General features: G+C 36.7%; 2 protein-coding genes across 2 annotated transcripts; both read right to left on the bottom strand.

Moving 5' to 3' along the window:
• On the bottom strand, positions 1-27,144 carry LOC101736591 (uncharacterized). The gene is made up of 13 exons (XM_012695770.4): positions 26,931-27,144; positions 14,812-14,947; positions 14,004-14,073; positions 12,955-13,048; positions 10,678-10,835; positions 10,034-10,186; positions 8,649-8,855; positions 5,591-5,893; positions 4,258-4,394; positions 2,883-3,028; positions 1,150-1,316; positions 732-883; positions 1-236 (listed from the first exon to the last, which is right to left on the bottom strand). The coding sequence occupies exons 2-13, from the start codon at positions 14,877-14,879 to the stop codon at positions 86-88; spliced, it is 1,806 nt and encodes a 601-aa protein (XP_012551224.2). The 5' UTR covers positions 14,880-14,947; positions 26,931-27,144; the 3' UTR covers positions 1-85.
• Positions 21,579-23,551, bottom strand: LOC101736462 (dynein intermediate chain 3, ciliary). Its single transcript, XM_004932405.5, has one exon. It carries the CDS (start codon positions 23,455-23,457, stop codon positions 21,712-21,714), a length of 1,746 nt encoding a protein of 581 aa, XP_004932462.1. The 5' UTR covers positions 23,458-23,551; the 3' UTR covers positions 21,579-21,711.

Below are 27,144 nucleotides of genomic sequence, written 5' to 3'. Positions count from 1 at the left end.
TATCAGACAACCAAAGATAGTTTATTTCGATAAAAATTCAAAACATCGGGTAAAAAATATTGCAAATTTTGAAAACAACATTTCCTCAGACATCGAAGGTTTGTAATCCTAAAGGATTTTGCAGTCTCCGTGCGATTTTCGTGGGCTGTTGGTTCCGAGGTATGATAGACATGCGGCGACCGGCTGCCGACGGAGGTGTCTCGTCAGCATGCATTCCTGGCATTATCGAGAAGCGCCTATGACAAATACATGCACACGTTTATATAGGTAACTAGCGGCCCGCTCCGGATCCGCTCGGGTTTTTAACAAAAACTTCAACGGTACCTTTTTGACGTTGTTTTATTTTTTTAAATAAAATAACACTTATTGCCGCATAACTATAATTGTAAGACTAATTAGTTTTAGACAGTTTTAGACTAATTAGTTAATTATAATATTTTAGGTATTTTTTTACACCTTGGGTTACATTATTGGAGTTTTAGTAAGGATCCCTATTTTTTTTTCAAAAAAAGATATGGCCTATGTCACTCGGGAATAGTGTAGCTTCCAAACAGTGAAAGAATTTTTCAAATCGGCTCATTAGTTTCGGAGCCTATTCAATACAAACAAACAAACAAATCTTTCCTCTTTATTATAATATTAGTATTAGTATAGATGTTATATGTCGTTCTTTGAAGCATTAATAATACTCCATTGAAATACAAGAAAGTTTTACACTGATGATCATTTACCGGGAAGCAGGAATAACGGACATTCTCCTGAAGAGGTGTTCAGCGGCAGCCTTCAGATCAGCGTCTTGCATCAAACCGACCATATCTTTTTCCCTTTTCTCTAGGGGTGCCTCCGAAAACGCCACTTCGCCTTCCAATGATACGTTGACACACTGTTCAGTACAAAAAGGCTTAAAGTTTAGATCGCGTTTAATTGCCAGTTGACATGCTTATCCAAACCAATTACTGTTTCCAAAAAAATAATTTTTAACATAAATCTGCATGCATCAGACTAGAGACAGAAATCAGTAGAGAGAAATAGTCGAGAAGCCAAGATCCAATATAAGATCCTCATTGATAACAAAACGATAAGGTGGGTATTAATCTAAATTTTTAAGCAGGCAAAATGCTAAGTTTATAATAATTTTTACCACTTTACCGTGTCAAAGAAAGCGGCTACATCGCTGAAACCATATGAACGAGCTAAGCTAGACCCTTCAAGCAGCACTGCTCGAGCTTCGGGCCTATTATTCTGCAGCAAGTGACAGCGGGCCAATAGGAATGTTGCATTTATAAGCCAAACTCGCTGACCGGAAGCGCGAGATTCTGAAATTGTTTTTGTTTTTCTATTCTTTTCTGTGTCGTATCACCCTTATCAGAGCGGTAGTGGTCGTCAGTCATGACCATGGCTGTGAGCAGATGCTATGCGCCTCACAAGCAAAGTAGAAGGCATCAGACCACGTGGAAGTTTATCCACGCGACCAACCAAGTCAAGTCGGCAGTTGACGGTTATTTGCAAGAGGGTTCCAGGCTCACCACGAACCGGAAGAAAGTAGTCTATAATGTTTGTTAACACCCGAAAGTTTGAAATAATTTACTACATATATTTATTTTTATCTTCGAATGCAGGTGGCCAAGTCAAAGTGTCAATTGGAATGCAGACAAAAATAGGCAAGGTGGCCTTGTATTACAATATGCTCTATTGTCTTAGCAAAATCAATACCTGTTTGCGGGAACGCAAAACTGGCATAGTAGGTAGAGTAACGCTTGATACGACTACATTGGGCATCTTATCTTTTAAGCCCCAATGACTCTTTCGACGACGACGTACATAATTTATTATTTATTTTTGATATTTCGATTGTACGAACGTGTTCGTCCTGTGTTAGTGTTTGGTATCCCACCGATAAGTACAAACACCCTCGTCTATTATTGAAGCATTCGAGTGTTTCAGTTTGTAACAGAACAGTTCAATTTAGAACAACCAAACGTCAATCAATCGTCTACTACTGTTATTTCATTGTTGTTACAATTAGCTAAAATCAGGCTCAAATCTCTCACAATCAGCCCCAAAAAAGGCACAAAAATGTACTGCGACTTATGAATATTATTGTAACCTATCCACGGTGTGCTCTCACTGGATTTTCTCCAGAACCGATGCTAGATTCAGAGAAGTACTGCTCTTGCTACGGTTAATGTTAGTGATTCCTCCCAGGTCGAGCACCAAGAGCTCACCTACCATTCCGCCTACACTTGGAGTAGCTCCTTAGACTACCCACAATTAGGTAGGAACAAAAAAGATGTGTGGTGTCGTGGGACACCGGATAAGAACGAAGTTCTTTATTTTAAAACTAGCGACCCGCCCTCGCTTCGCTTCGGAAACATTAAAACACACATGAAACCAAAAAAATAAAATTAAAAAAAATTAAGAAAAAGTAGCCTATGTTCATCAGGGATAATGTCGGCTTCTAATGGAAAAAGAATTTTTCAAATCGGTCCAGTAGTTTCGGAGCCTATTCGAAACAAACAAATCTTTCCTCTTTATAATATTAGTATAGAATATTAACTTCAAGTTTTATCCGAGGTATAAAGAAAATAATTATTCGGGTATACATTTTTAATTATGATCGTTTTATTGATAAAAAAAAAAAAAAACTACTTTACAAAGTTATCATATTTATTTTATTCGCAATGATTTATAAAAATTATATGATAAAAAAATATGTGATTTTTTGTACGTTATTACAAAGCTAAGTCGTACACTGTGTGCATTACTAATAAAAAACTTACGTTACGGACGTTTTTTCCCGGTTAGAGTAGCCCTCCGCATCGTCCCATAAGGAACTTCGTTCCAAAAAACGGTAACTATTTATGTATAAAACTTAACAATACCATTCTGACATTTCGTAGCATAGAACAGAGCCCGTAAATTCTGTTTCGTCTCGATGCTGAGACGTGCCAGTTCGTGCAGTAAATAACATCGCTCCGAAGCCCGCATGCTCAGCGCCAGAGCACGTTCCACGACACGAATACGTTGCCTGCGTAGTTTATCAACGGTTATTGGATTTTATAACTAATACGTACGGAATAAGAAACATATTTCGTAGCAATTGAAATGCTCGATTTTTTTACAATTTATTCAATGCTTGTTTCCTATGACGTTCCTTTGTTCCTCTAAGCTGTAATCTTGAATTTCAGCTTCTAATATACTTGTTTTTTTTTTAATTCTGAGTATACCATGTGTGTTGTAAACGCTCATTAAGTTGCGTTTACTATTCAGCAAATTGACTACGAAAAAGGAAAGTTGCAAAAAGGACCCAGGGTACTCCTTGGGTCCAACCAAGATACTTGTCCTAGGGTCCGCTCTGCAACTTTCCGCGAATATGGATATTTGGGGTCAATATGCGTCATTTGGAAAGTAAAACAAATTAGCTTCAATATCGCGAATAGGTACTTCACGCCTGAACTAAAACTCAGGCCTAGCGATACTTCCATTTGAGTCTATACAAAAGAAGGCCGTTCGGATTGTCGTTACATCGGCTTCTCACGGGATAAATATAAATAAAGCAAATTCACCACTTTCATATGATGAGATAATTATGATTATAAAATGGATTTTTTTTAAACATTATTTAACACTAAACATACCATAACGGATGAAATGACCCATTTTGAACTTTTGCTTTGAAAATGTGTCATCTTAATGCTTTTGCACATTTGACTTCATGCCTTTTTCTTACCAATTAATCAACAGTTATTATACTTTTTTTTCGTTTGGTTTTGTTTATTTTCAATACTACTTGTCGTATACCAGTTATCTTCCTGCTATGGTAGAAATAGGTACCAGTGAGTGTTGGTATGATTAGTGTTAAACGGCAGTATCGGTAAAGCTGGCATCAGTCATTCGAATTAGTGCAGAAACTTTCCTTCTTTAGTCTCACGAATAGCAGTTTGGCAGTTTCCTTATTAAATCTATACTTCTATAATATATACTAATATTATATCTTTTCTTCTATACTCTATTCTTCTATACTATAATAATATTATAAAGAGGAAAGATTTGTTTGTTTGTTTGTTTCGAATAGGCTCCGAAACTACTGGACCGATTTGAAAAAATATTTTTCCATTAGAAGCTGACATTGTCCCTGATGAACATAGGCTACTTTTTTTAATTTTTCTTTTTTTTTTTGGTTTCATGTGTGTTTTAATGTTTCCGAAGCGAAGCGAGGGCGGGTCGCTAGTCGTTGAATAATTTGATGCAAATTACTTGGCATCGCGCGACGGTTCAGGGGGCCGAGCTCGTAACACGGAGTCACGACTTGGCTCACGCGACATCGCCATCCCGAGGAGAATAAACGCTCTCTTCTCCCGGTCGGACTCGCTCATGCTCTCGCGTACTCGTTTCTAAGAAAATAAATAAATATTTAATAAATAAATATAAATATTTACTAACAATCACGCCACGTTAACTGGAGACCAGTGATAAGTTCGGAAAGAACTTGTGTTACAGGTACCAGATAACGGAAATAAATGTAAGATTTTTATTATACACATACATATATTTAATATACATCCATAACCCTGGAAAATACATTTATATTTATCATACAAATATCTTCCCTTAGCGGGATTCGAACCCGCGACCCCCTTGTGTAGTGACCACGTCACTTACCACTACACCAGACGACCGTTAAAAATGGATTTGTATTGAAATGTTCTACGGTATCCCCTGCATCGAGCTTGTTAGAAAGAAGACCAACATTGTGAGTTTCTTTCTAAGGATTTTGATACCGATACGAGACGTTTAAAGTAATGGCTCTAAATTTACCGATGGCTAAATAAAAATTTCAAATCCTGAGTAAATATAAATGTAATAATATAAAAATGTTATTAAACTCTTACTTAAATTTACTTTACTATAAAGAGAGTGGCCAGATATGTAAAAACAAAAACAACTCGTGAGAATAACATTTGTTCACAGGTCTAGAAACTTCCAGCCTTCATTGGTGTAAGGAGCATTAGAAAGCGAACAAATAGGATTAGAATTGTAATTCTATAATTGATTTGGCATTGACACAAGTATTGGCGATATACTTGTCTGCTTATTGAGGTTATAAAAACAACAACAACAACGCTTATATTTTATTTAAGACCACTAAAAATATCATACCTAAATTTTAGCCTTGTTGAAAATTTGATATTCGTTTATGGTGGTATCAGCACCCTGCTTATTTCTGCCGTGAAGCAGTAATACGTTTCGGTTTGAAGGGCGGAGCAGTCGTTGTCACGGAATAGATAAATGTCGTTGTAACTATACTGAGACCTTAGAACTTATATCTCAAGGTGGGTGGCGTATTTACGTTGTAGATGTCTATGGGCTCCAGTAACCATTTAACACCAGGTGGGCTGTAAGCTCGTCCACACATCTAAGCAAAAAAAAAACGCTTCGCTTTACTTTTTCAAAACTATTGGAACTGAGAGTCTTTGTGAGCGTAAAATACTGAATCCAATCTATTCCACTACGTGACTTGGCAAGTCCACTCCACAAATCGGACAATGGGACAGTAATAAAACTTTTAATAAACAAAAGAATTATGAACCTGGTCCAAGAATGCGTTGGCAACGATTTCGTACAATTCCTGCAGGTATTTTTCTTTGCCCGGAAGCAATCGAATGCCTTTTCTGTTTATTTGCTCCATGCCGAATTGAGCGCTATCCAAACACTTCAAGGTCTCCTTTTGGTCGTAAAAGGCCTGGGTTGCAGCAACGAGTCGCCGTGCGTCTGTCTCGTGTTGTTGCTGTGCACGCGTCAGCTGTTCCTTGCGTGCGTGCGAAAGACGGGCTCTGGCCTCTGCTTCCAACGCACGAGCGGCGTACAAAGGTCGACGCTCACGAAGAACTGCCTGTAAAGAACTGCCTCTTATCGTACATCGACCCTTATATATTTTTTCAATGTATAAAATGAGTTCTTAGGTGGAGACCGCAAGCCGGAAAAGGTAATGCGTGACGCCCCTGTGAGTAGGTGGGACGATGATTTACGATGGGTAACCAACAAAGGATATGGATGAAAAAATCCAAAGACCGGGCTAAATTGGTGGTGTAAATTGGGAGAGGCCTGTGTCCAACGGTGAAAAAATATGGTCTGAAGATGATGGTAATGATATAAAATGAAACTTTTCCTGTATTTGCAGTTCCGTTCCATCAATTAATGACCAAACAGTTAAAAAACATTTCGAGGCTTATTGTCCAATTTATCATTTAAATTTTACGAGCTCAGAATGCTTGATGGTGTTCGTATTTGTGTCGCGATTCTGCTGCGGTGGTAGATTCTGCGAAGCACTGCTCTTGCTGGAGCTAGTGTTAGCTAGTTCTCTCAGGTGAACCCGGGAGCTTACCTAGCCGTCTAAGCGTAACTGGAAAGTCTCTTAGGCTACCAGCGAATAGGTAGGAAAGAAAATGTGTTCATATTTCGTATTTCGAATGTTTGACGGACAAGAACAGATAGAAATTTATTGGTCAAAATTTTGATGTATACGTTTTTTTTTTATTGCCTTTGTAGGCAGACGAGCAAACGGCCCACCTGATGATAAGTGGTTACCGTCGCTCATGGACGTCAGCAATGCCAGGGGCAGAGCCAAGCCGCTGCCTACCACCAAGCCGCTGCCTACCAATACGTCGAATAATAATATATCTTCGAGTTCATTGAGCTGTAAAAGCAAAAAAAAAACCTTTTTATTAAATCACCCGAAATCTTTAATCCAAAACCATTTTAAAAGCATCGGGAATTAACATATAAAAAGGTAGAATTTCAGCGAAACTAACTTGAACTGTTTTAGATCTTAATGATATCGCTCATCTAGTCTTACAATGTGTTTCTTTGTATACATTTTTTTTTTTTTTTTTATTGCTTAGATGGTTGGACGAGCTCACATCCCACCTGGTGTAAAAGTGGTTACTGGAGTCTATAGACATCTACGACGTAAATGCGCCATCCACCTTGAGATATCAGTTCTAAGGTCTCAGTGTAGTTACAACGGCTGCCCCACTCTTCAAACCGAAACGCATTACTGCTTCACGGCTGAAATAGGCGGGGTGGTGGTACCTACCCGTGCGGACTCACAAGAGGTCCTACCACCAGTAATACACTGAATATTAAGTTATAAATTTGCGCCACAAAGACGGCTTTCAACAAAGACAGCCACAATCAATATAAACAATAATTAAATTTAGTCCTCAAAGGATCCACAAAGATCTAAGCAGTAAAACGAATTATTAGACTGTCTAAGACACTATTTTGTTATCCTATTTACGATTAAGCACCGTCGAATTGATTGTTCAGTAGCTCTTCTCTCTCTCTCTCACTCTTTTCTCAACAATTTCACTCTCTCTCACTTTTTCTCAACAATTTCGCCACTATTAATATCAATATACTTATTGACATAGTGATTTGTGGCGCGGTCGCAATATTTTACCGCTAACCAATGTAATGATGAAATATGAAGCTTGTGGTTTGAACGGCTTGGTATATATTGCAAACGAACGACAATAAAGGAGGATAATAATATAGACAAAAAAACAAATAAAAAAATAGATGTGTGGTGTCGTGGGACACCGGATAGGAACGAAGTTCCTTAGTATAAAAAAAATAATTTAAAGTTCTATAGGTATAAAGAAAATAAAACTGGAGGTTTCGCAACAACCCACGGTCATTCGGTAACGTGCGAACTTATTGTGGTACACTTCATTCACGGTTGTTTGCATAAGAGTTAGAGTATTGCGCAAACGAACGCTCTGAGATCGTGGTCAATGAATAATAAAAAATATGTTATTTTTTGTACGTTATTACAAAGTTAAGTCATACACTGTGTGCATTACTAATAAATATCTTACGTTACGGACGTTTTTTCCCGGTTAGGGTACCCCTCCGTATAGACCCATAAGGAAATTCGTTCCAAAAAAAATTTAAAAGAAGAAATTCTTTTCATTTGATTTTATCGCAGTCTAATTCTTCTTTTTCTCCACCTTATCCCACTATGTGGGGTCGGCACAGCTATTTTTTCTCTTCCATTCTCTTCTATCAGCCGTCATCTAAACACTCACTCCTCTCTCTCTCATATCGTCATTCACACACTCCATCCATGTCTTCTTCGGTCGACCTCTTCCCCCTCTACCTTGCACTACCATTTCCATACATCTCCTTATCCTCTCCTTATCGCAGTCTAATTGTGTGCTGAATAGCTCCATGATTTTACGCACCTGATTTTAAAATCTAATATCAGCAGAACTGTCATTTAAGCTGCTTATTTGAGGGTTTTAAAAAGACAAATCATACCGTTTTATCACATGTTAAATAAAATATTGAATTTCATTTCATATTGACCAGAAGTCGATAAAAACACAATATGTACAGTATATAGTATAGGCTGCCACTCACCTTGAGAAATAAAGTTGATCTATTATTGACTGTCCCACTCTTAAAATCAGAATACTTAACGGCAAAAATAAGTAGGATGCTTATATTATGTATTTATCTGAACGGTTTCACAGTATGCTTTCCCGCCATAAAGAGGCATTTAGTAAAATAAAACCGAAAATTAAAATTATACAAGACGTGAAATCAATTAGTAAAACAATTTATACATTTTTTCTCTAACTAACTTGACGTTTCTCGACATCGGCCAAAGCTTTAGTCGCCAATTCTTGTAATTTCTTCGAGCCCTGTGCGTTGGCCGAGATAAGTCTTTCGTCCTTACATAAAGATATTAAGAAATGTTTGTCGTGTGCCATTCGTTCCAAGTATTTCGAAGCCATTAAACGGGAGATTTGTTCGTATTTTTGTTTTTCTGCCCGAGATATTTCTTGAACCTAAAACAAGTTTCTTTATATCTTTCAGGGAACGCATATTATAAGATTACTGCTTCTTATGTATTTAGACTTTACTAATAACTTATTTTTATTCATTCAAGTTCTCTTTTATTGCTTAGATAGGTGGACGAGCTCATAGCCCACCTGGTGTTAAGTGGCTACCGGAGCCCACAGACATCTACAAAGTAAATGCTCCGACCCACCTTGAGATATGAGTTCTAAGGTCTCAGTATAGTTACAACGGCTACCCCACCCTTCAAACCGAAACGCATTACTGCCTCACGGCAGATATAGGCAGGGCGGTGGTGCCTATCCGTGCGGACTCACAAGAGGTCCTACCATTAGTAATTACGCAAGTTATAATTTTGCGGATTTGACTTTTATTTCAAGATGTTATTCCTTGACCGTGGAAGTCAATCGTGAGCTTTTTTATATATTTTTTCTTCATCGAGAGTTTGGTAAAATTACAACGGACTATCTTACTTGTTTACTACCTAATAATATAAATTATTTGATTACAAAAATATATAACAAATAATATGTTATACTGCATTAAAACAACATTTTGATGTCGCCAAATGATTACCCCTGATGTAAATTAAAAGTTAGTCATGGCAACAATTACATTTCTTATTATTTCAAATAGGTAGAGAACCTGATAGTCTACCTCGTATTGTGATCAGAGCCCATACTTCACAACGTAAATTCCACCACTTATCTTGAGACGTGAGGCCGAAGAATCAATTTCATTTCGTGCCATTCAAACTATAGTATTTGCTTTTTTGAGGCAGAAATAAGTGAAATGGTGGATGGAAGATCCGTGCCGTGTGACAATACGACCTGTTAACCATAATTAACAAAACCCACGCCGTGGACAAATGTATCCAATTAAACTATTTCATTCTACAGGGTCATTAAAATGTTCCAGAACTTTCGAGAAAAAAAATTCACAGTAAGTATTTTAGTATCCTTACATATTTTTTTATGTTTTTTTGGTCTATGTTTTTTTTGGGTTTGTCGATCAATTTTAATGAAACTGTTTATTTCTAACGAATGACTGATCATATTTTTAAAATGAGCTCCCACATCAAGTACTTACACATAAATATTTATAGTGAAATTATTAGAAAACGTTGTTTCAATCGCTTGCCTGAAAATCAACTCATTCATCTGCTAACCTGTTGAGTTTCTTGTGCTTGCATACGGCTGCGATGTTTCAGTGCTCTTGAAGCATCTAAATCAATGGATTCCTTGTTGAGTTCCACTCGTCTTATAAGCGAAACAGCTGCCGAAAGCACTTTACTAGCACTGCTGCCAACGCATTCTCGAATCTAAACGTTCAGTATAGAGTTGAACATAGCTTGACGTTGTTGTGAGCTGGGCGATGTTCTGCAGCTTTCATGATCTTTTGATTTAGAATAAATTGAGTTTGTATATTTTTAAAAGTAGAAACTACATTTATAATTTTAAGCTTTTCAAAACAAGTATCATAGAGCTCCAAAAAACTTTTATTATTTGTTTTGTTATAGTTTAATGTGAGGAACTACTTATTTCCTGTTCCTGCTTAAAATGCAGAAACTCTGCATAAGGCTCACCTGATGTTAAATGAAACAATGAAGGTCATGGATCGTAAAATACATAAAAAACTCAGACAAAGAGCAAACATATGTTTGCCCGATATGGGAATTGAACCCACGACTATCGGCGCAACAGTCAGGGGCTACTGCACTGTCAGTCTACAGTCAGTCAGTGGCATGAAAATAAATATATCTTTAGTATGAATTTAATAAATAAATTCGATGATTAATTATAGTAGTAATACCGTCTCTTCAGCATGGCGAGCGCATTCTGCAAAATCCGGAGGGAATCTTACTAAGCGCTGACCTTGATGCGCCATAACAAGAGCACGTTCAAAAGCACATTTTTCGTATTCCGTTTGCGCTCGAATTTGTAGCGCCGTCAGATTGCTCGGCTCTAGTTCTGTTAATAGAGTGTTTTCGATTCTCAATAATCGGCTCTATAAATAATTGCAGTCATTTTAATGAAGCTAGAAAACTGACTTCAAAGTTACATTTACCAAAATGATAAACTTCAATACTGTTATTTCAATCATTAGATATTATATCTACAATAAAAAAATCCTGTTCAAATTTGCATGTCCAAAATGAATAATTAAAAAAGTACTGTACAAATATCTAATCTAAATTACTTTCAAAGCTATCCAAACTTTGTTTTGATGTGAAAATTTAACACAAAACTGTGGATAGTGAGTTAGTTATTCAAACCGATTCAAAATCGTCTATCGAATTCGGTGGATCAATGCAATGTAATTAACAAGTTGACCCGGAACCAACCTATTTAGTTGAATTCCCTAAAGCTCTAAGTCACTTAAAACAGATGAATAAATACATGGCAATAGACATGCTCACTCGAACCTATTTACTAGTAGTAGGACCTCTTGTGAGTCCGCGCGGGTAAGTACCACCACCCTGCCTATTTCTGCCGTGAAGCAGTAATGCGTTTCGGTTTGAAGGGTGGGGCAGCCGTTGTAACTATACTTGAGACCTTAAAACTTATAACTCAAGATGGGTGACGCATTTATGTCGTAGATATCTATGGGCTCCAGTAACCACCTAGGAATAAAAAGAAAAAAGGAAAAAGAACCAAAATCAAAAAATCTGAATTTTCTCACAAAAATTTAAATGGTGATGGGGTTATCGAATAACAAAATAAAAAAATGATACGCATCAGATTTTATGACGTCATTGCCTTTCGTGTGCGAACGTGAAATAGAGATAACGATAACTTATGTTCCCTCTACGCACGTAGACTTCCATGTCAATCTTCAAAATGTTGATTGCTACGATGTTTTTCAATTAATTCCGATGTTATTTTATATTTGACAAGATGTGTTTTAATGCTATTCCTTACATGATATATATGATATAAATGATGAATACGAAAAAAAAAACAATAAACAGCGAACTATAGAAATACCTTTACTAGTTTTTTACTACTTCTACTACTATTGCGTAACTAACAAGCTCATCTTGTGGTAAGCGAATATTTAGTTAATTCGAGAGATGCTCTGTCTAAGTAGCCATCCACCTAGAGAGATATCAAGAAAGTGTTTATATAGTGTTTCAATCGTAATGTTTGCCTTGTTTTTATATTAAAACAGACTTGAACTGGTACTAAGCTGTGCGAAATTACTAACTAATAATTAGTATAAATATTAATAATAATTTATGTGTATTTATCTTATTATATTTATAATACAAATTTAAAATGATTTCCCCCGAAATCTGTTGTAATGTTGAAGATTAAAGTGCTCCAAAATTAAACTGTTCTATTCCTGCAATGAAGTTCTTTATCCGCACTCCAAATATGAAAATCTGGAATGCTGGTCGCATTTTTACCACTGAATTTCGTCGTCGTGGCCCAAAGGATAAGACGTCCGGAGCATTCGTATCGAGCGATGCACCGGTGTTCGAATCCCGCAGGCGATTCAATCCAATTTTTCTAATGAAATACGTACTTCACAAATGTTCACGATTGACTTCCACGGTGAAGGAATAACATCGTGCAATAAAAATCAAACCCGCAAAATTATAATTTGCGTAATTACTGGTGGTAGGACCTCTTGTGAGTCCGCACGGGTAGGTACCACCGCCCCGCCTATTTTTGCCGTGAAGCAGTAATGCGTTTCGGTTTGAAGGGTGGGGTAGCCATTGTAACTATACTGAGACCTAAGAACTTATATCTCAAGGTGGGTGGCGCATTTACGTTGTAAATGTCTATGGGCTGCAGTAACCACTTAACACCAGGTGGGCTGTGAGCTCGTCCACCCATCTAAGCAATAAATAAAAAAAAAGATATATACAGAAATAGAGTACCCAAGACAAAGAGCAAAAAAAACCCAAAACTCTCGACTTTTTAGCTTTCGAGCCCAACAATTAGGATCGCTATTTACTTCGCTAATGAATCAGTTATGTTTTGTCTTTCTAAAACGTGAGAACAAAATTTGACCGATTATGTCATAATAAAGTTGTTGGCTTACACCCCTATTATTTAAATGTTGCATTTAATAATGACTCACCAGCAGCCCTAGCTGCGTCTGCCAGAGCTCCGTTGTAATAAGTGGACTTCGCTCGCGCTACGCTCCGACCAATCAACGACCGTACGTCTGAGCTCTGAATGGGCCGTAAATGTTTGATTTACTACCTCCAATAAAGGTTTTGTGAATCGGGATCTGGGTTTGCGTCTAACTGCATTCGGACTTTTGTAATGAAACCAAATTTAAGTGTTTCCAGGCGATCTCAGTTTCGGCCAATTTAAATTAAAGTAAAAATATTTCAGTAAATTGAAACTGGCACGTAGTTAAATTAAGTAATGTTCGCCCTCCAAGCGAAATTAGACTATCCGGGATAAACAAAGATTTTGAATTACCTTCAAACGTTCTCTGTTGTTATTGTATTATTCTTATAAAGAAACGAATAAAAAAAGCACAAGAAAAGGTAGTGTTCTATTTTCAGTCTTTACATTAGATACTAGATTAGATTATATTATTATTATTATTTTTTATTGCCATTGTAGGCAGACGAGCATACGGCCCACCTGATGGTAAGTAGTCACCGTCGTTCATGGACTTCGGCAATGCCAGGGGCAGAGCCAAGCCGCTGCCTACCATTAAGTACTCTCCGCAAGCCTCGTTTGAAGAAGGACATGTCATAGCGCTCGGAAAACACCGTGGAGGGGAGTTCATTCCAAAGCCGGATGGTACGTGGCAGAAAAGATCTTTGGAAACGCACTGTCGACGAACGCAGCGGTTCCAGGTAATATGGATGAACTCTGCTCCGATGGCGGGAGGTGCGATGATAAAAAGGAGATGAGGGGATCATCTCAAATAATTCCTCAGAGCATTCCCCATGGACCATACGGTATAAAATACAGAGAGAACCGAAGTCCCTTTGTAGACCCAGAGGTTCCAAGCGATCCTTGGAGCCTCTCGTTACTTGGATGTAATGCAAAAGTCAAAGTTATCTCTACGAAAAGCTTCAATACAAAAACCTGTAGAAAGTCCCCAGAAGAACCGATGAAACAAACTCAAGCACGTCATCAATAATCGGTTTCATTTTTGTTACTTACATTCCAACGAAGAGCTTCATTGTACGCTTGTATGGCTTTCTCAAATTGTTCTAGCCGTTGTAGGTAATTACTGTTAAAATAATTAAAATTGCTTAATCATGATTTTAGCATGAACTTTGACCTTTGACTTTGACCTTTTTAGTCAATCTTGTCGTATTCCCTAAGATATGAAACGAATACATTGGAAAATATGTAGGGCATCTTACGGCCTTATTTGGTCTAGTCAATCTTCCACTTTCTAATTTCAGATTACATGAGTGAGTACATTACTCGAAGCAACATCATTTACTGGGATGAGATGGGAATCACTTTATTTGTGAGTGTAACATTTTACTAAGACGCAAAATGAACATCTTCGGCTATAGTTACTCGGACAAAGATCTCCATAGGTTCTTATCTAGAATAACTATTGAAGGAAGGATAAAGTTAAAAGGTGTAGAAGAAGATAAATAATCCATAAGGCTTGCTATAAAAGCCACTCAGCCGTTCCCATTTATATGAATGTATAAAACAGTTAAATTATCAAGGCTAGCAACACTTTAAATCTTATGACCATGCTAGAAACGATTCAAATCTTATGACCCAATATGAGCAGTAATATTACGGTGCCTAGGAGCTCTATTGAGTGTTTAACCCTAGTTATCCGAAAAGTAATTGAATATTTGGCTTTTAAACTAAATAAAATTTGGCATAACTATCTCAGTATATTTTAATATTGACCAAAATAGATATTATTATAGTTAAAATAGACATTTTGATAGTATTGAATGTAGTATTTTTGTTCACCCTATGATTACAGTGCACTCACCCTCTTTCCCTGAATACAGCGACCGCATTACATATAGGTTTCTCTTCCGGCACTAATTTTTTCCTCATGTCGGCAAGACGACTCTTTGAGTCGTCTCGTCAGTATTGCAACTTGCGTCGTTGTCATTATCTGCAATCTAGATGGCTGCGACTTTTATGATGTTTATTAAAAAAACAATGGGTGCAAAAAGTAAATATATTTAGGACTCGGGCATCGTGATTTCAAAGTTGGAATGTTTAAATTTGAAGTTGAATTTCTATTGTATATCCCTAAACTTTATGAAATTAAAATGGAAATAGGCGTGGGCTGCGGCTGTACTGACGCTAATTTTAGCTCCGATTAGAATTACCGATTTAAAATCTAATTCTGGTTAATGTTTTTAGGGAAAAATATGACTAATGTTAGCATATTAACTATATCTTTGCAATCATGCCGTTTTTCAGAGCATTTACAAATTTGTTATATACCTAGTCAGGTCATAAATTCTGTCACATGTTTAATATAAAATAATTGAAACAAGTTTATTCATTATGTAACCATTCATATACCAAAATGAACTTAACAAAACATAGATTCTTATGACACTAAAGTTTATTCAAAATGACCTCCGTGATTTTGAATACATGTCTTCAATCTGCGCGGCCAGTCGTCTATCGCAGCACGAACGAGGTCCATGTCAATATCGGCGGCTGCCTTAATCAAGGATGTCTTGAGTGACTCCAAATTGGGATGAGGCTTTGAGCACGCCTTTTCCTCCAAGTGTTGCCATATCTTGTAATCTAACGGATTCAAATCTGGACTGGAGGAGGGCCAGTCTTCGTGCCGGATGAAGTCGATTTCACGCGCCGCCAGCCAGTCTTGTGTGCTCTTCGCTCTATGAGCTGGCGCCGAATCTTGTTGGAATACCCAGTGCCTGTTATTGAACATGGTATGAGAAACAGGTTCCACAAGGTTCGTCAGGACTGTATTTTGATACACAACTGCATTCGTTTTTACACCTTTCTCACAAAAATGTACCTCTGTTAAGCCCCAATAAGAAACTCCCAACCATACCATGAGCGAGGACGGAAAATGACCTCGTTGGACACGCGGAATACGGTTGTTCGCTTCTTCACTACTGTGTGCGTACACCTTATCATTTTGTTTGTTGTAGCTCTCTTCTACGGTAAAAATTTTTTCATCCGAAAAAAGAATTTCCCGATATTTTCTTCCCGCGTACCGCTTCAACAAAGCGCGGCATCTTCAGTCTCAGGTCCATTAGACGAGCATTCAAACGATGTCCTGTTTTTCTTCGATATGCCCGAAGCCCTAAGTCTTCATTTAACACCCTTTTCACCGTGGTTCTGCTTAACCCCATCTGCAGGGCCAACAGTTTCTGCTTACGTTTGGGATTTCTTTGAATTCGCGCCTTCACAGCTTTTACCACTGCTGGAGTCCTAACAGACCGAGGGCGACCACTTCTTGACCTGTCATCTACACTAGAGTCTTCATTGTATCGTTTGATGGTACGATAAACGAATCTTTTGGTTATATTCAAATTTTTCAGTATGTTAAAAATTTGAATTGGCGCGTAACCGCAACGATGCAACGCAATAATTGAAACACGGTCTTCTTTAAGCGTCCACTCCATATTTAAAAATAAGTAAAATTCTAAAAGTATACATTTTTATTTTCATGAACAATTCGAAATTCGAATTCAATAAACTTTTTTGTGGCCAGCATTCTAAAACAAAAGTTTTTACTGTGTGACAATACTTAGGACCTGACTATAATATTAATATAGTCCTACTACTAGTTACTAATAATACCTGATATATATAGTAACTTAAAGAATAAACCACGGCTTATTACAAATATTACAATACTGCTGCTGACCCTAAGACAAAGGGTTGATGTTTGTCATTTGACAAACATCCATTCTGGTATTTATTGGAATTCATTTATTTGCCCACACTTCATATTTACAGGCCCTACGTTTGAAGCACTCAACGACAACCATCAAAGTGGATAGCGAAATAAAGTAACTAAAAAATAAAATTGTATTATATAATTAAGAAAAAATGTATTATATATTTTTAAAATCCGTAGGCATAGGAAAAGCATCTTCTACGTCCTACGGCGGTCTCGATTTAAACGCACTCAACAAACAATTTTCTACACCCTCTTTCTCAGTTGATCAGTGTCGTAAATCGAGAACTTTGCAAACGTTACTTAATCTCCCTTTGCCTAAGCATTCTTCCTTTAAGTTTCAGTCAGTATCGACCAATGATGTTCGTAAAGCTATTTTATCTATTTCTTCCCATGCTGTAGGTAGTGACAACTTGTGCTCTAAAATGCTTATCCCCATTCTTGATATACTACTTCCTTGTTTAACGAACATAATTAACCATTCCTTACAATCTGGATCCTTTCCTAAATCCTGGAAATCCGCTAATATTATCCCTTTACCTAAAACCAGCAATCCTTCGTCTTTGTCACATTATCGTCCTATCTCCATACTTCCTTTTCTCTCGAAAGTGTTGGAGCACATTGTTCACAAGCAACTACAAAATTTCCTCCTCTCCAATAATATTCTTAGCAACTTTCAATCAGGTTTCCGATCGGGACACAGCACGGTGTCTGCGTTGCTGAAAGTGACAGATGACATTCGATGGGCAATTGAAAACCAATCCCTAACCATTCTTGTACTACTTGACTTCAGTAACGCATTCAACTGCGTGGATCTCGATATCCTGCTCGCTATTCTTCGATCCCATAACATTACTACTTCTGCCCCAAGGTGGTTTGATTCATATCTTCGGGGCCGTTCACAACGCACACGTCAAAATGAATCCTTCTCAGACTGGGTTGCTGTTGATGCTGGCGTGCCTCAGGGTGGTGTTCTCTCTCCTCTTCTTTTCTCGGTGTTTATTAACACAGTCACTACTTTGATATCCTCAAATTTTCATCTTTATGCAGATGATTTGCAAATTTACCATCACTGCGCACCTAGTGAAATTGATAGAGCAGTCAAGGATGTTAATTGTGATTTGGAAAACATTCATGAATGGGCAACGTCTCATGGACTCTTACTTAATGCCAACAAAACACAGGTCATCATAATTGGTAGTAGATATGCTATTCGTGCATTAAATCATTCTGCAATTGGATCTCTCATATTGAATGGCCAACCAATTGTCTTTAGTGAAACTGTTAAAAACCTTGGCGTTACCTTTAACTCTTTCTTAAGCTGGAATGAGCAGGTTAACAATGTTAGCAGCAAAGTTAACTTTGCATTCCATTCACTCAAATGTCTCCAATATTTTTTGCCTTTGGAAACTAAAATTTCTCTTGCCCAAAGTCTCATTTTACCAATTTTGGACTACGCTGATGCTTGCTACTTGGATGCCACTGAGGAGCTTCTCAATAAGCTTGAGCGTTTGCAAAATTTGTGCATCCGTTTTATTTTTGGTCTCAAAAAATATGATCATATTTCTGATTTTCGCAAAAAGCTCAAGTGGCTCCCAGTCCGTTTCCGCAGAAATACTAGAATGTTGTGCTTCCTATTTAATATCCTACATAATCCTAACTACCCACAATATTTACGTGATCGCTTTACCTATGCCCGTCCCTCCCTTGCTCCTTGTAGAACACACATTAAAACTCTCCTCAACTGCCCTGTTCATAAAACACATGCTTACGCAAAATCATTTTCTGTACAAGCAGTTGTACTTTGGAATTCCCTCCCTCCAAGGATACGAGCGTGCGAAACCATAGCAGCGTTCAAGAAATCTGTTAAAGAACATTATTTATCCTTACCATCTTAAATAAAGTATATATAATATATTTGTATAATGTATTATAATACAAAGTAAGTATATGTGTGTATGTTATATATATATATATATATATATATATATATATATATATATATGTGTGTGTGTGTGTGTGTGTGTGTGTTTGTGTGTGTGTATTTGTATGTATATATATTGTTTTGTATCTTGTTATATGTATATATTATTATATGTAATGTTTACTGTATGCACTAGGTTTGTGTTCCTAATTCTTCTTTCCTTTTGCGGGCCTACTGGAAGAGATTTCACCATGAAATAAGTAGTGCCCTTGTACTCTGTATCCTTATTGACGTGTCTTTTCTAACAGCTGTGTGTACAAAATATATTAAATAAATAAATAAATAAGATTAATATCGAGATTAATATCTCTGTTTCGAATACTCTCGTAATCACGGAGGTCATAAGCCGTGAAATCGTAAAATGAAGTCTATGACTCGCGAAAAACCGATTTATTATTATTGTTATTGTGTGTTATATCAATAAGTAAATTGATTAGATTGTGCTCTTCTACCCACGCATGTAAAGCTCTCCCTCTTTAAGAACGGTTAGCTGGTAGATAACTCAATTGTTGATTTAAGCTTGCCATTTTATAACTTTTCGCAATTATTGTATTGAAGAAAATACTAAATAAAATGGAATAAAAAAACCAGTAGTCCCCAACACCAAATCTACTGAGTATTAGTTACGAATCAACTAAAAAGAACTCGCGAAACTGAGCTCAATTTCGAAGTCAATTTATTAAAAAACAAGCAATAAATCCTTATCACGAATTTTCCGGGCGAAACGAAACACGATAAGCGGTGATTTAAATTTTACAATCTTCCGCTCCAACATTGACTAATGGACCGATTCCATTGTAATTTGTTTTAATATTATTATTATAGATAATTTTTCTGTTATGTAGAATAAGGATCAAGCTTACTTATTATTACGCTGTTCAATGCATACACGGTTTTTTACCAATTTCATTTATTGCAAGATTTTTATGATCAACTCTGTTATAATTTTTTTAAGTCTTTAGCTAATGGATTTTTTTGAGTCCTTAGCTGTTCGAGGCCTAATTCTTCTGTATTGTAATGATAATTATATCTAGATCCGGGCACTTTTAAGAAGACGACCTACAGTTTTTTTTTCTTAGATGTGTGGACGAGTTCACAGCCCACCTGATGTTAAGTGGTTACTGGAGCACTGGTGGTACGACCTCTTGGGAGTCCGCACGGGTAGGTACCACCACCCCGCCTATTTCCGCCGTGAAGCAGTAATGCGTTTCGGTTCGAAGGGTGGGGTAGCCGTTGTAACTATACTGAGATCTTAGAACTGATATCTCGAGGTGGGTGGCGCATTTACGTTGTAGATGTCTATGGGCTCCAGTAACCACCTAACACCAGGTGGTCTGTTAGCTCGTTCATCCATCTAAGCAATAAAAAAAAAGAGCCCATAGACATCTATAACGTAAATGCGCCACCCACCTTGAGATATAAGTTCCAAGGTCTTAGTATAGTTACAACGGCCGCTCCACTCTTCAAGCCGAAACGCATTACTGCTTCACGGCAGAAATAGGCGGGGTGGTGGTACCTACCCGTGCGAACTTATAAGAGGTCCTACCACCTACTAGGTAGGTATATTTACAACACGATACTGCACTGCGATAATATTTTAGACTGTACAATTTTTAGACCCTATTAATAATGTAAGATTTAAAAAAAGAATTTCTAACATTTTAATTTCATTTTTCGTAAGGCACTTAGTTCAGATGTAAAATTGTTCCTAAAAGGTTCTAATAATATGAATTACTGTTCGTCGGCCTTTAGTTTACAAAAAGGGCAGAGCAAAGTGAAACCTTTTTGTTGGCTTAACCCCAAATACGTACATTACTTTACTAGGTCCGCCTTAACTCAATTTGTATAAGCACTAGAAGAGCTTACAGATGTAAAAGTAAGAGTCTACTACATAATTATGTTTTGCTATTTGTTATTTCTACGCCACAAGGATTATGTTTAGTGTTTAATAAAAATAATTCTTAGAACAGAAAATTTATACATGAAATATGACATCGTACCCACAAATTAAATCCAGAAAACTAACTCTTTTAAGGAGCTATTTAAAATATACTTTAAACAAGATTCCGAAAAACTTTAAATTGCTGTCTTTGAATTTAAGGACTCAAGGACTAAGGACCTGTCTTTGAATTTAAGGACGCAATTAGAGACTGCAACACAACACATTACATAGTGAACGACTACTAGATACTTGCTTTGTTCTTCTTTATAATACTATTGTTTTGTAATGAAATTCTTGGATTGTGAAAAAAAAAACAAAAAAAAACTTTTAAAAAAGACAAGCTCGTCTAGTTCTTTCGCTAGATATTTCTCAGTTATAATCCATAGATATATGTGTATATATATATATATATTTGGAAACGGTGGTAGATATTACTTTGACATAAGTAAGCGACACAACATTCCATTAGTTACATTACAAATAAATGTCGAATATTTTATTTTATCGATTTTCCCTAAATATAAGATAATTTGTATCTTCCCGTGAAGTCTCTTTAGAAATTAACCATAACGAAATATTATTCAAAATTTTCAAAACAAACATAATATTAACATGGTAAAGTTAGACATTACTGACGATTTTGAGTTTAAGTGACTTCCATTTGAATGTGATAGTAAAAATCACCTTCAGAGTAATCAAGCACATGCTTAGCATTATTATTCGTCACAATTTCTTGATATCTAGCCAAGTCTGCTGAGTAAGATGTAATTACATAAATTAACGCGAGCATGCGATCAAAGGGAGCCAAATGGGAAGCCGAGTGCCTACCTCTTAAAGCCTAATTGAAGCGTTCCATTACATTATAATGGCCACCGGTATAATCACATTAAAGTTTCAGAGAGCATACATTGCCACATTGTATTAAAAGTAAAATGAAATATAAACCAGTTTTATTCTTGAATCAAAACAATTTTCCATCGCTAAAACGAACGTAACACTATCTTCTTAATGTTAACTAAAAAAAAACTTTTCTCTTAAAATATTTGTTTAACTTAATTAAATTAACTTATCGTTTTCGCATTTCAGCACCTCGACCTCTTGAAGATACCGGTGTAATTCCGGCACGTCGTAGCTCTTCAGATACAACCCTTCTGTATTCTTCTTCGGTGGTTTTTAGCAGGCTTTCCAGGTCACCAGCTGGACTTGCTTTAGTAGCCGCTTGAGCTGCTTTGTCATCTGATTTTAATTTCACACGAATTTCTTTAACACGGGCCTCTAAAATGTGTTCTCTTCGAGTCTCGCGATCATAAGTTTGTGTCATTAACTGCCTATCTCGATCACCTGGTATAATTAGATTTTCAGACAAAGATAAAATATAAATCATTCCTTTTCCATCACCTATTGCTATCAAACGACCTTCTTCATTCGGTTTTATCTTCAAAAGTGGATTTTTTGATACTGGTAACACAGCGACAGGCTCACGATATTTACGTAAGATATCCCAATACCGGAATTTGCCATCAACACTAACGGTCATGAAGCTCGAAAATCTTTGTGGAGCCCAAACAGCATCGGTTATTTGGTGGCGATGTGGAATACCTGAGACAATCGGGGAACTTAAGATATCCTCGCTCCAAATGTGAACCGTCCAGTCACCACAAGTTAGAAACATTTTTGATGTACATTGGCTGCGATGAACTGCTTTAACGGGTCCTTTATGTGCATGAAATACTGCGCTCAGCATTTCTCGATGAGTTCTTCCTTTTCTATTAACGTTAATAACCAAACCTGTGTCAGTACCACAGAGGAATCTCGTTGGAAACGCCCTATCATATTGCAAAGAGTAAACACCTTCAGAGTTAGCTAACGTTGCTTGTTCGCCCTGAACAGCATTTACGGACATTATGAGTGTTTCAGTTGGATTCGATAACTGACGGATATCCCACCATTTACAAGAACCATCAGTAGACCCACTAAAAAATTCGTTGTTCTGCCTAGACTGTATGTATACAAGTGCAGAAACCGGATCCCGGTGGGCCAGGTGCATTGGGCTTTTCGCATCAGCATTTTTATTAGACCTAAGATCGAATATACAAACAGTACCGTCTTCTAAACCACCAACTACCACGGATGGATTAATGGGTGAACATGCTATTTCCCAACATGGTGAAGGCGGATATAACTCATCATTTGGAGCACGGGGATACTCCACATCCCACACATAACACGATAGATTTGAATTAATGGGACCACGAATTGGATATTTTTTATTACAGTACGCCACAACTATTTTGGGATTATCTTCACAAGACCATCCAATACATGCTATTGGGCGATTATCTGTGTCTTTTAAGAGACTATTGATTCGCAAAGCCGATTTTTCTATTAGTTGAGTGGGCGGCATTTTTTTGTAAAACATTTCGTACATTTCTATAGCATTATTTTGCTTAAGATAATGTTCGAAGTTCTCATACTGATTTAGAATGACTTCAACATAAGTGTCTTCTCGTTCAACACGGTGTCGATATCTTGATGTAATTTCCTCGTCTAAGAAATTAATTTCTTTTGGCCAGCCTCCTTCAACATGATTCACGCCTTGTTCTTGAGACGTGATTCGATGCGTGTTCACCTCATTTTCGGATTTTGAAATAATCGTTTGCACTTCTTGATTAACTGTATTTCGTAAACAATATTTTCTTTGCTCACCTTTATTAGGAGCGATAGAATCTATGAGATGAACTGGCACTTCGCAAAACCTTGGCTGCTTTCCAAACTGCTTTCGAAAATTCACATATGGGCGTGATAGATCCATTTTATTTCCCAGAAAAGAAAATAAAGATGTAACCTTAGAAAAAGGACTTTCGACGTTTAAGAAATTTATACACAAATGACGTTAATTGACAATGAAATCGTGTCATTATTTTCGTACAAATTGTTTTCTCTTTGTGAATTTAATGTTGTATTTTATAAAGTAGGTTAGACTCGTATCAAAAACGTATTTACTGTTAGGTCAGAATGTTGGACAGTTAAATTTGAGGGTATTGGGTTCTGTAGGTGATGAGGGGCTATTTAAAAACAAACTGCTTCATCTATATATTAATACGTGAAGCAAAAACTTTGTATCCCTTTTTACGAAAATTGCGCGGACGGAGGAATGGTATTGGGTATGAAATTTTCCACACTTATACAGAATGTAGAGAAGAAGTGCACAATGCTAATATTTTTTTTAAATAATGCATGAAAGATACATTAAATCAATAAAGAAAACATTACACAGACTACATACTATGTATTTGACGCACACACGCATGCATACTATTTATTGTCAAACTTTTGTTCTTGGCGTCTGTTGTCAAATTGAGAATAGATTAAATATTCTTTGCCTTTGTTAATATTTTTTATATTGTAGTCTTGGCCAAATTTGTGATTATAGAAGTAAAAAATAGAATCATAATAGTGTACAAACTTACGATTCCAATTAATTATAGTCGATTTTCGACTACTGCGGGATCTCTAGTTATAATTATATTGCAGATAGTTAGAACACTGTTACACCATTATAAACTTATTATCTTTATATTTTTTATAAAGCTCATGTTTCTTTGACCGTGTCTAGATGAGAAGTTCTGACTTTTTCTTACTAAAAAACAATCATCTGTTTTTTAAACATTTAAAATAATTCTAATATTAGAAATCTGTAATCATGTGTCAAGTGTTGCCTGCCATTACATTTGTATTCAAACTCCAACACAGAAGTTTTAAAATCTTCTAAGATCTATCAGTTACTATTAATTAGAAGGGGCAAGTATATATTTATTTATTTATTTATTTATAACTTCTTATACTAGAAAGTATAAAGGCGGACTTAATGCCATAGGCATTCTCTAACAGTCTACCTTAGGGGAGTGCAGAGATGAAGCTTGGTAGGTGTAGTGTAAAGGGGATATTACTTAAACATATATTATGTGTATATATAACATACATAATACATAATACTTAAATAAATACATATACATAAATATATAGATATATATATAAATATATACATATAAAAACATATATAAACAAATATTATCAATTAGATGACTCTGCTAACTCTCTGAGAAACAGTTCTCGAACCTTCGTCTTAAACGCTTCACGTGTAGTGGCCGACCTTATTTTGAGTGGGAGCGCATTCCATAGAAGAATAGACTGAATTGTGAATGAAGAATGTAAAAAGTCAGAACTATGTGGAGGACAGCGAAGAAGAAGATTGTGAGATGAACGAAGATTTCGGCTGTGGTCAGACCCTAAGTATTGAAAGGAATTAGTTAAATAAGCAGGTGGATTTGGGGAGTGCAACAAAGAGTAAAGAGTACTGAGAGCACGCAAGCTACGGCGTTGACGAATGGGGAGCCATTTGAGTTGGGAGCGATAAGAAGATACGTGATCGTATTTTCGAAGATTATAAATAAATCGAATGCAGTTATTGAGAAGCCGGTTAAGTTTATTGAGTAGATCTGCATTCAGGTCAGGTAGCACACATCACCATAGTCGATCATGGGGAAGACCAAAGTTTGAACGAGCATTGTCTTGGTCTCGGGCGGAAGGAAATTCTTCAGGCGGTAAAGCATACGGAGTGTAAGTGTAACTCGTTGACACACGGAAATGACCTGGGCTCGCCAACTCAGGCTGGAGTCAATAAGTAGACCTAAGTCGTTTACAACTGAACACCAGTTGATGGTTGAGCCATCATATATAACCGATGGGACATATGCCATATCCAACCGATACAACAAGCGTTGACTTCCAACAATAATAGCCTGACATTTGGCGGGATTCACGCTTATGCCGAAACTGTCAGACCAGGATTTAATGTAGGACAGGTCGTTATTTATTTTACCAACTGCCGAAGACACACTATCGACTCCAGCCTGAGCATAAAGCTGCAAATCATCGGCATATAGATGGTACGCACATTGAAAATTATTGGTAATGAGATTAATAAAAATTGAAAATAGTAGAGGAGAAAGAATGCCGCCTTGAGGAACGCCAGAGTGCAGATCACACCAACTAGACGAAGACTCGTCGATGTGTATCGACTGCTGACGACCTCGAAGATAGGACGAGAACCAATCCAATGCTCCAGATGACATCCTAAGATGGGAGAGAATGGATAAGAGGATGTCGTGATTGACGTTATTAAAAGCGTTTGAGAAGTCTATCAGAACCAATACCGTAATATTTGTGTCCTCCATACCTGCTCTAATATCGCCAATCACTTTAACCCTTAATTTGGCTCAGTCCGCTACAACGAACAATTAAATAAATAAAATCTGGTGGGTCTATGAAAACTTCTATACGGCTTAAATATCTAACAAAAACTTTAAAATATATTTCTATTACGGTAAAAAAAAAAAAATTCTTATTTGGTAATCTTGTATCTGTGATTTTGAGACAAAATGTCGACGAAGCACAAGCCATCCGTTTTACTCAAAGTATTTATATTTTTTTATAAAGCTTTTACTAATAAATGTGCACGTTTGTTTACTGAAATAACTTTGTAATATTGTAATTTATTAAATCACTTATAGATCTTGTAATTTTGTATGGTTTTGGTGACTTTTTTTACTATAAACAATGTTTGTCCGCCACAGCGAACAAAATCAATTTCATAAATATTTAGTGTTTGATTGATTTGTCCGCCACAACGAACATTGCCAAAGTTATTGCGGGCTTAACATGTATTGGGATGATTACTAATATTTTACCTAATTATTAAATTTACATATTTATTTATACTTATTTGCAAGAAATTGATGCAGGTAAGGAAAAGGACATGAAGAAGAAGGAGAGAGGTGCATTTTCAGAATCGGCATGCGATAATAACTGCCTACCTGTTGTTCGGTGGAACGATAATAAGGCTGTTACGTTTATAAGCACATGCGTAGCTAGGAACCCCATCGAAAAAATTCAAAGATATTGTAAGGACTCGCGAAAAAATGTTGACGTGCAATGTCCTCAAAGTACGTCAATATAACAGGCATATGGGAGGTGTAGATCTTGCAGACATGCTGATATCATTGTACAAAATAGCTTTCAAAAGTAGAAGGTAGTACTTAGGTATTTTTGCACAAATAGTTGATATTTGCCTGAATAATGCTTGGCTTGTTTATCGAGTCCAGCGCGGGCTTGGAAGTAAAATTTCCCTAAAGGTATTTAGACATCAGGTACCTATATGAAAACCTATTTTTGCCCAATCGAAGTGCCAAAAGAATGTAAGGGAACACTCAAAAATAAACAAACCTTACGTAGCAAGACCTTCAAGCCCTGTAAAATATGATGATGTAGGTCATTTCCCGTCAATTATGGATGAAAGACGTTGCAGATATTTTCCAGAAAAAATGTATTTTTTTGTATTTATACATTTTGTATTTATACACATTACTGACATTGCGTTAAAATGCAAAGTCAGACTTTGTTTTGTAACTGGCAAAAATGCCAGAAACTGTTTTCTTAA

This window comes from Bombyx mori, chromosome 17 (genome assembly GCF_030269925.1).
Source record: "Bombyx mori chromosome 17, ASM3026992v2".
NCBI lineage: Eukaryota > Metazoa > Arthropoda > Insecta > Lepidoptera > Bombycidae > Bombyx > Bombyx mori.
Note: the sequence above shows the minus strand (reverse complement) of the source record. Positions and strands in the feature narration are given on the sequence as shown.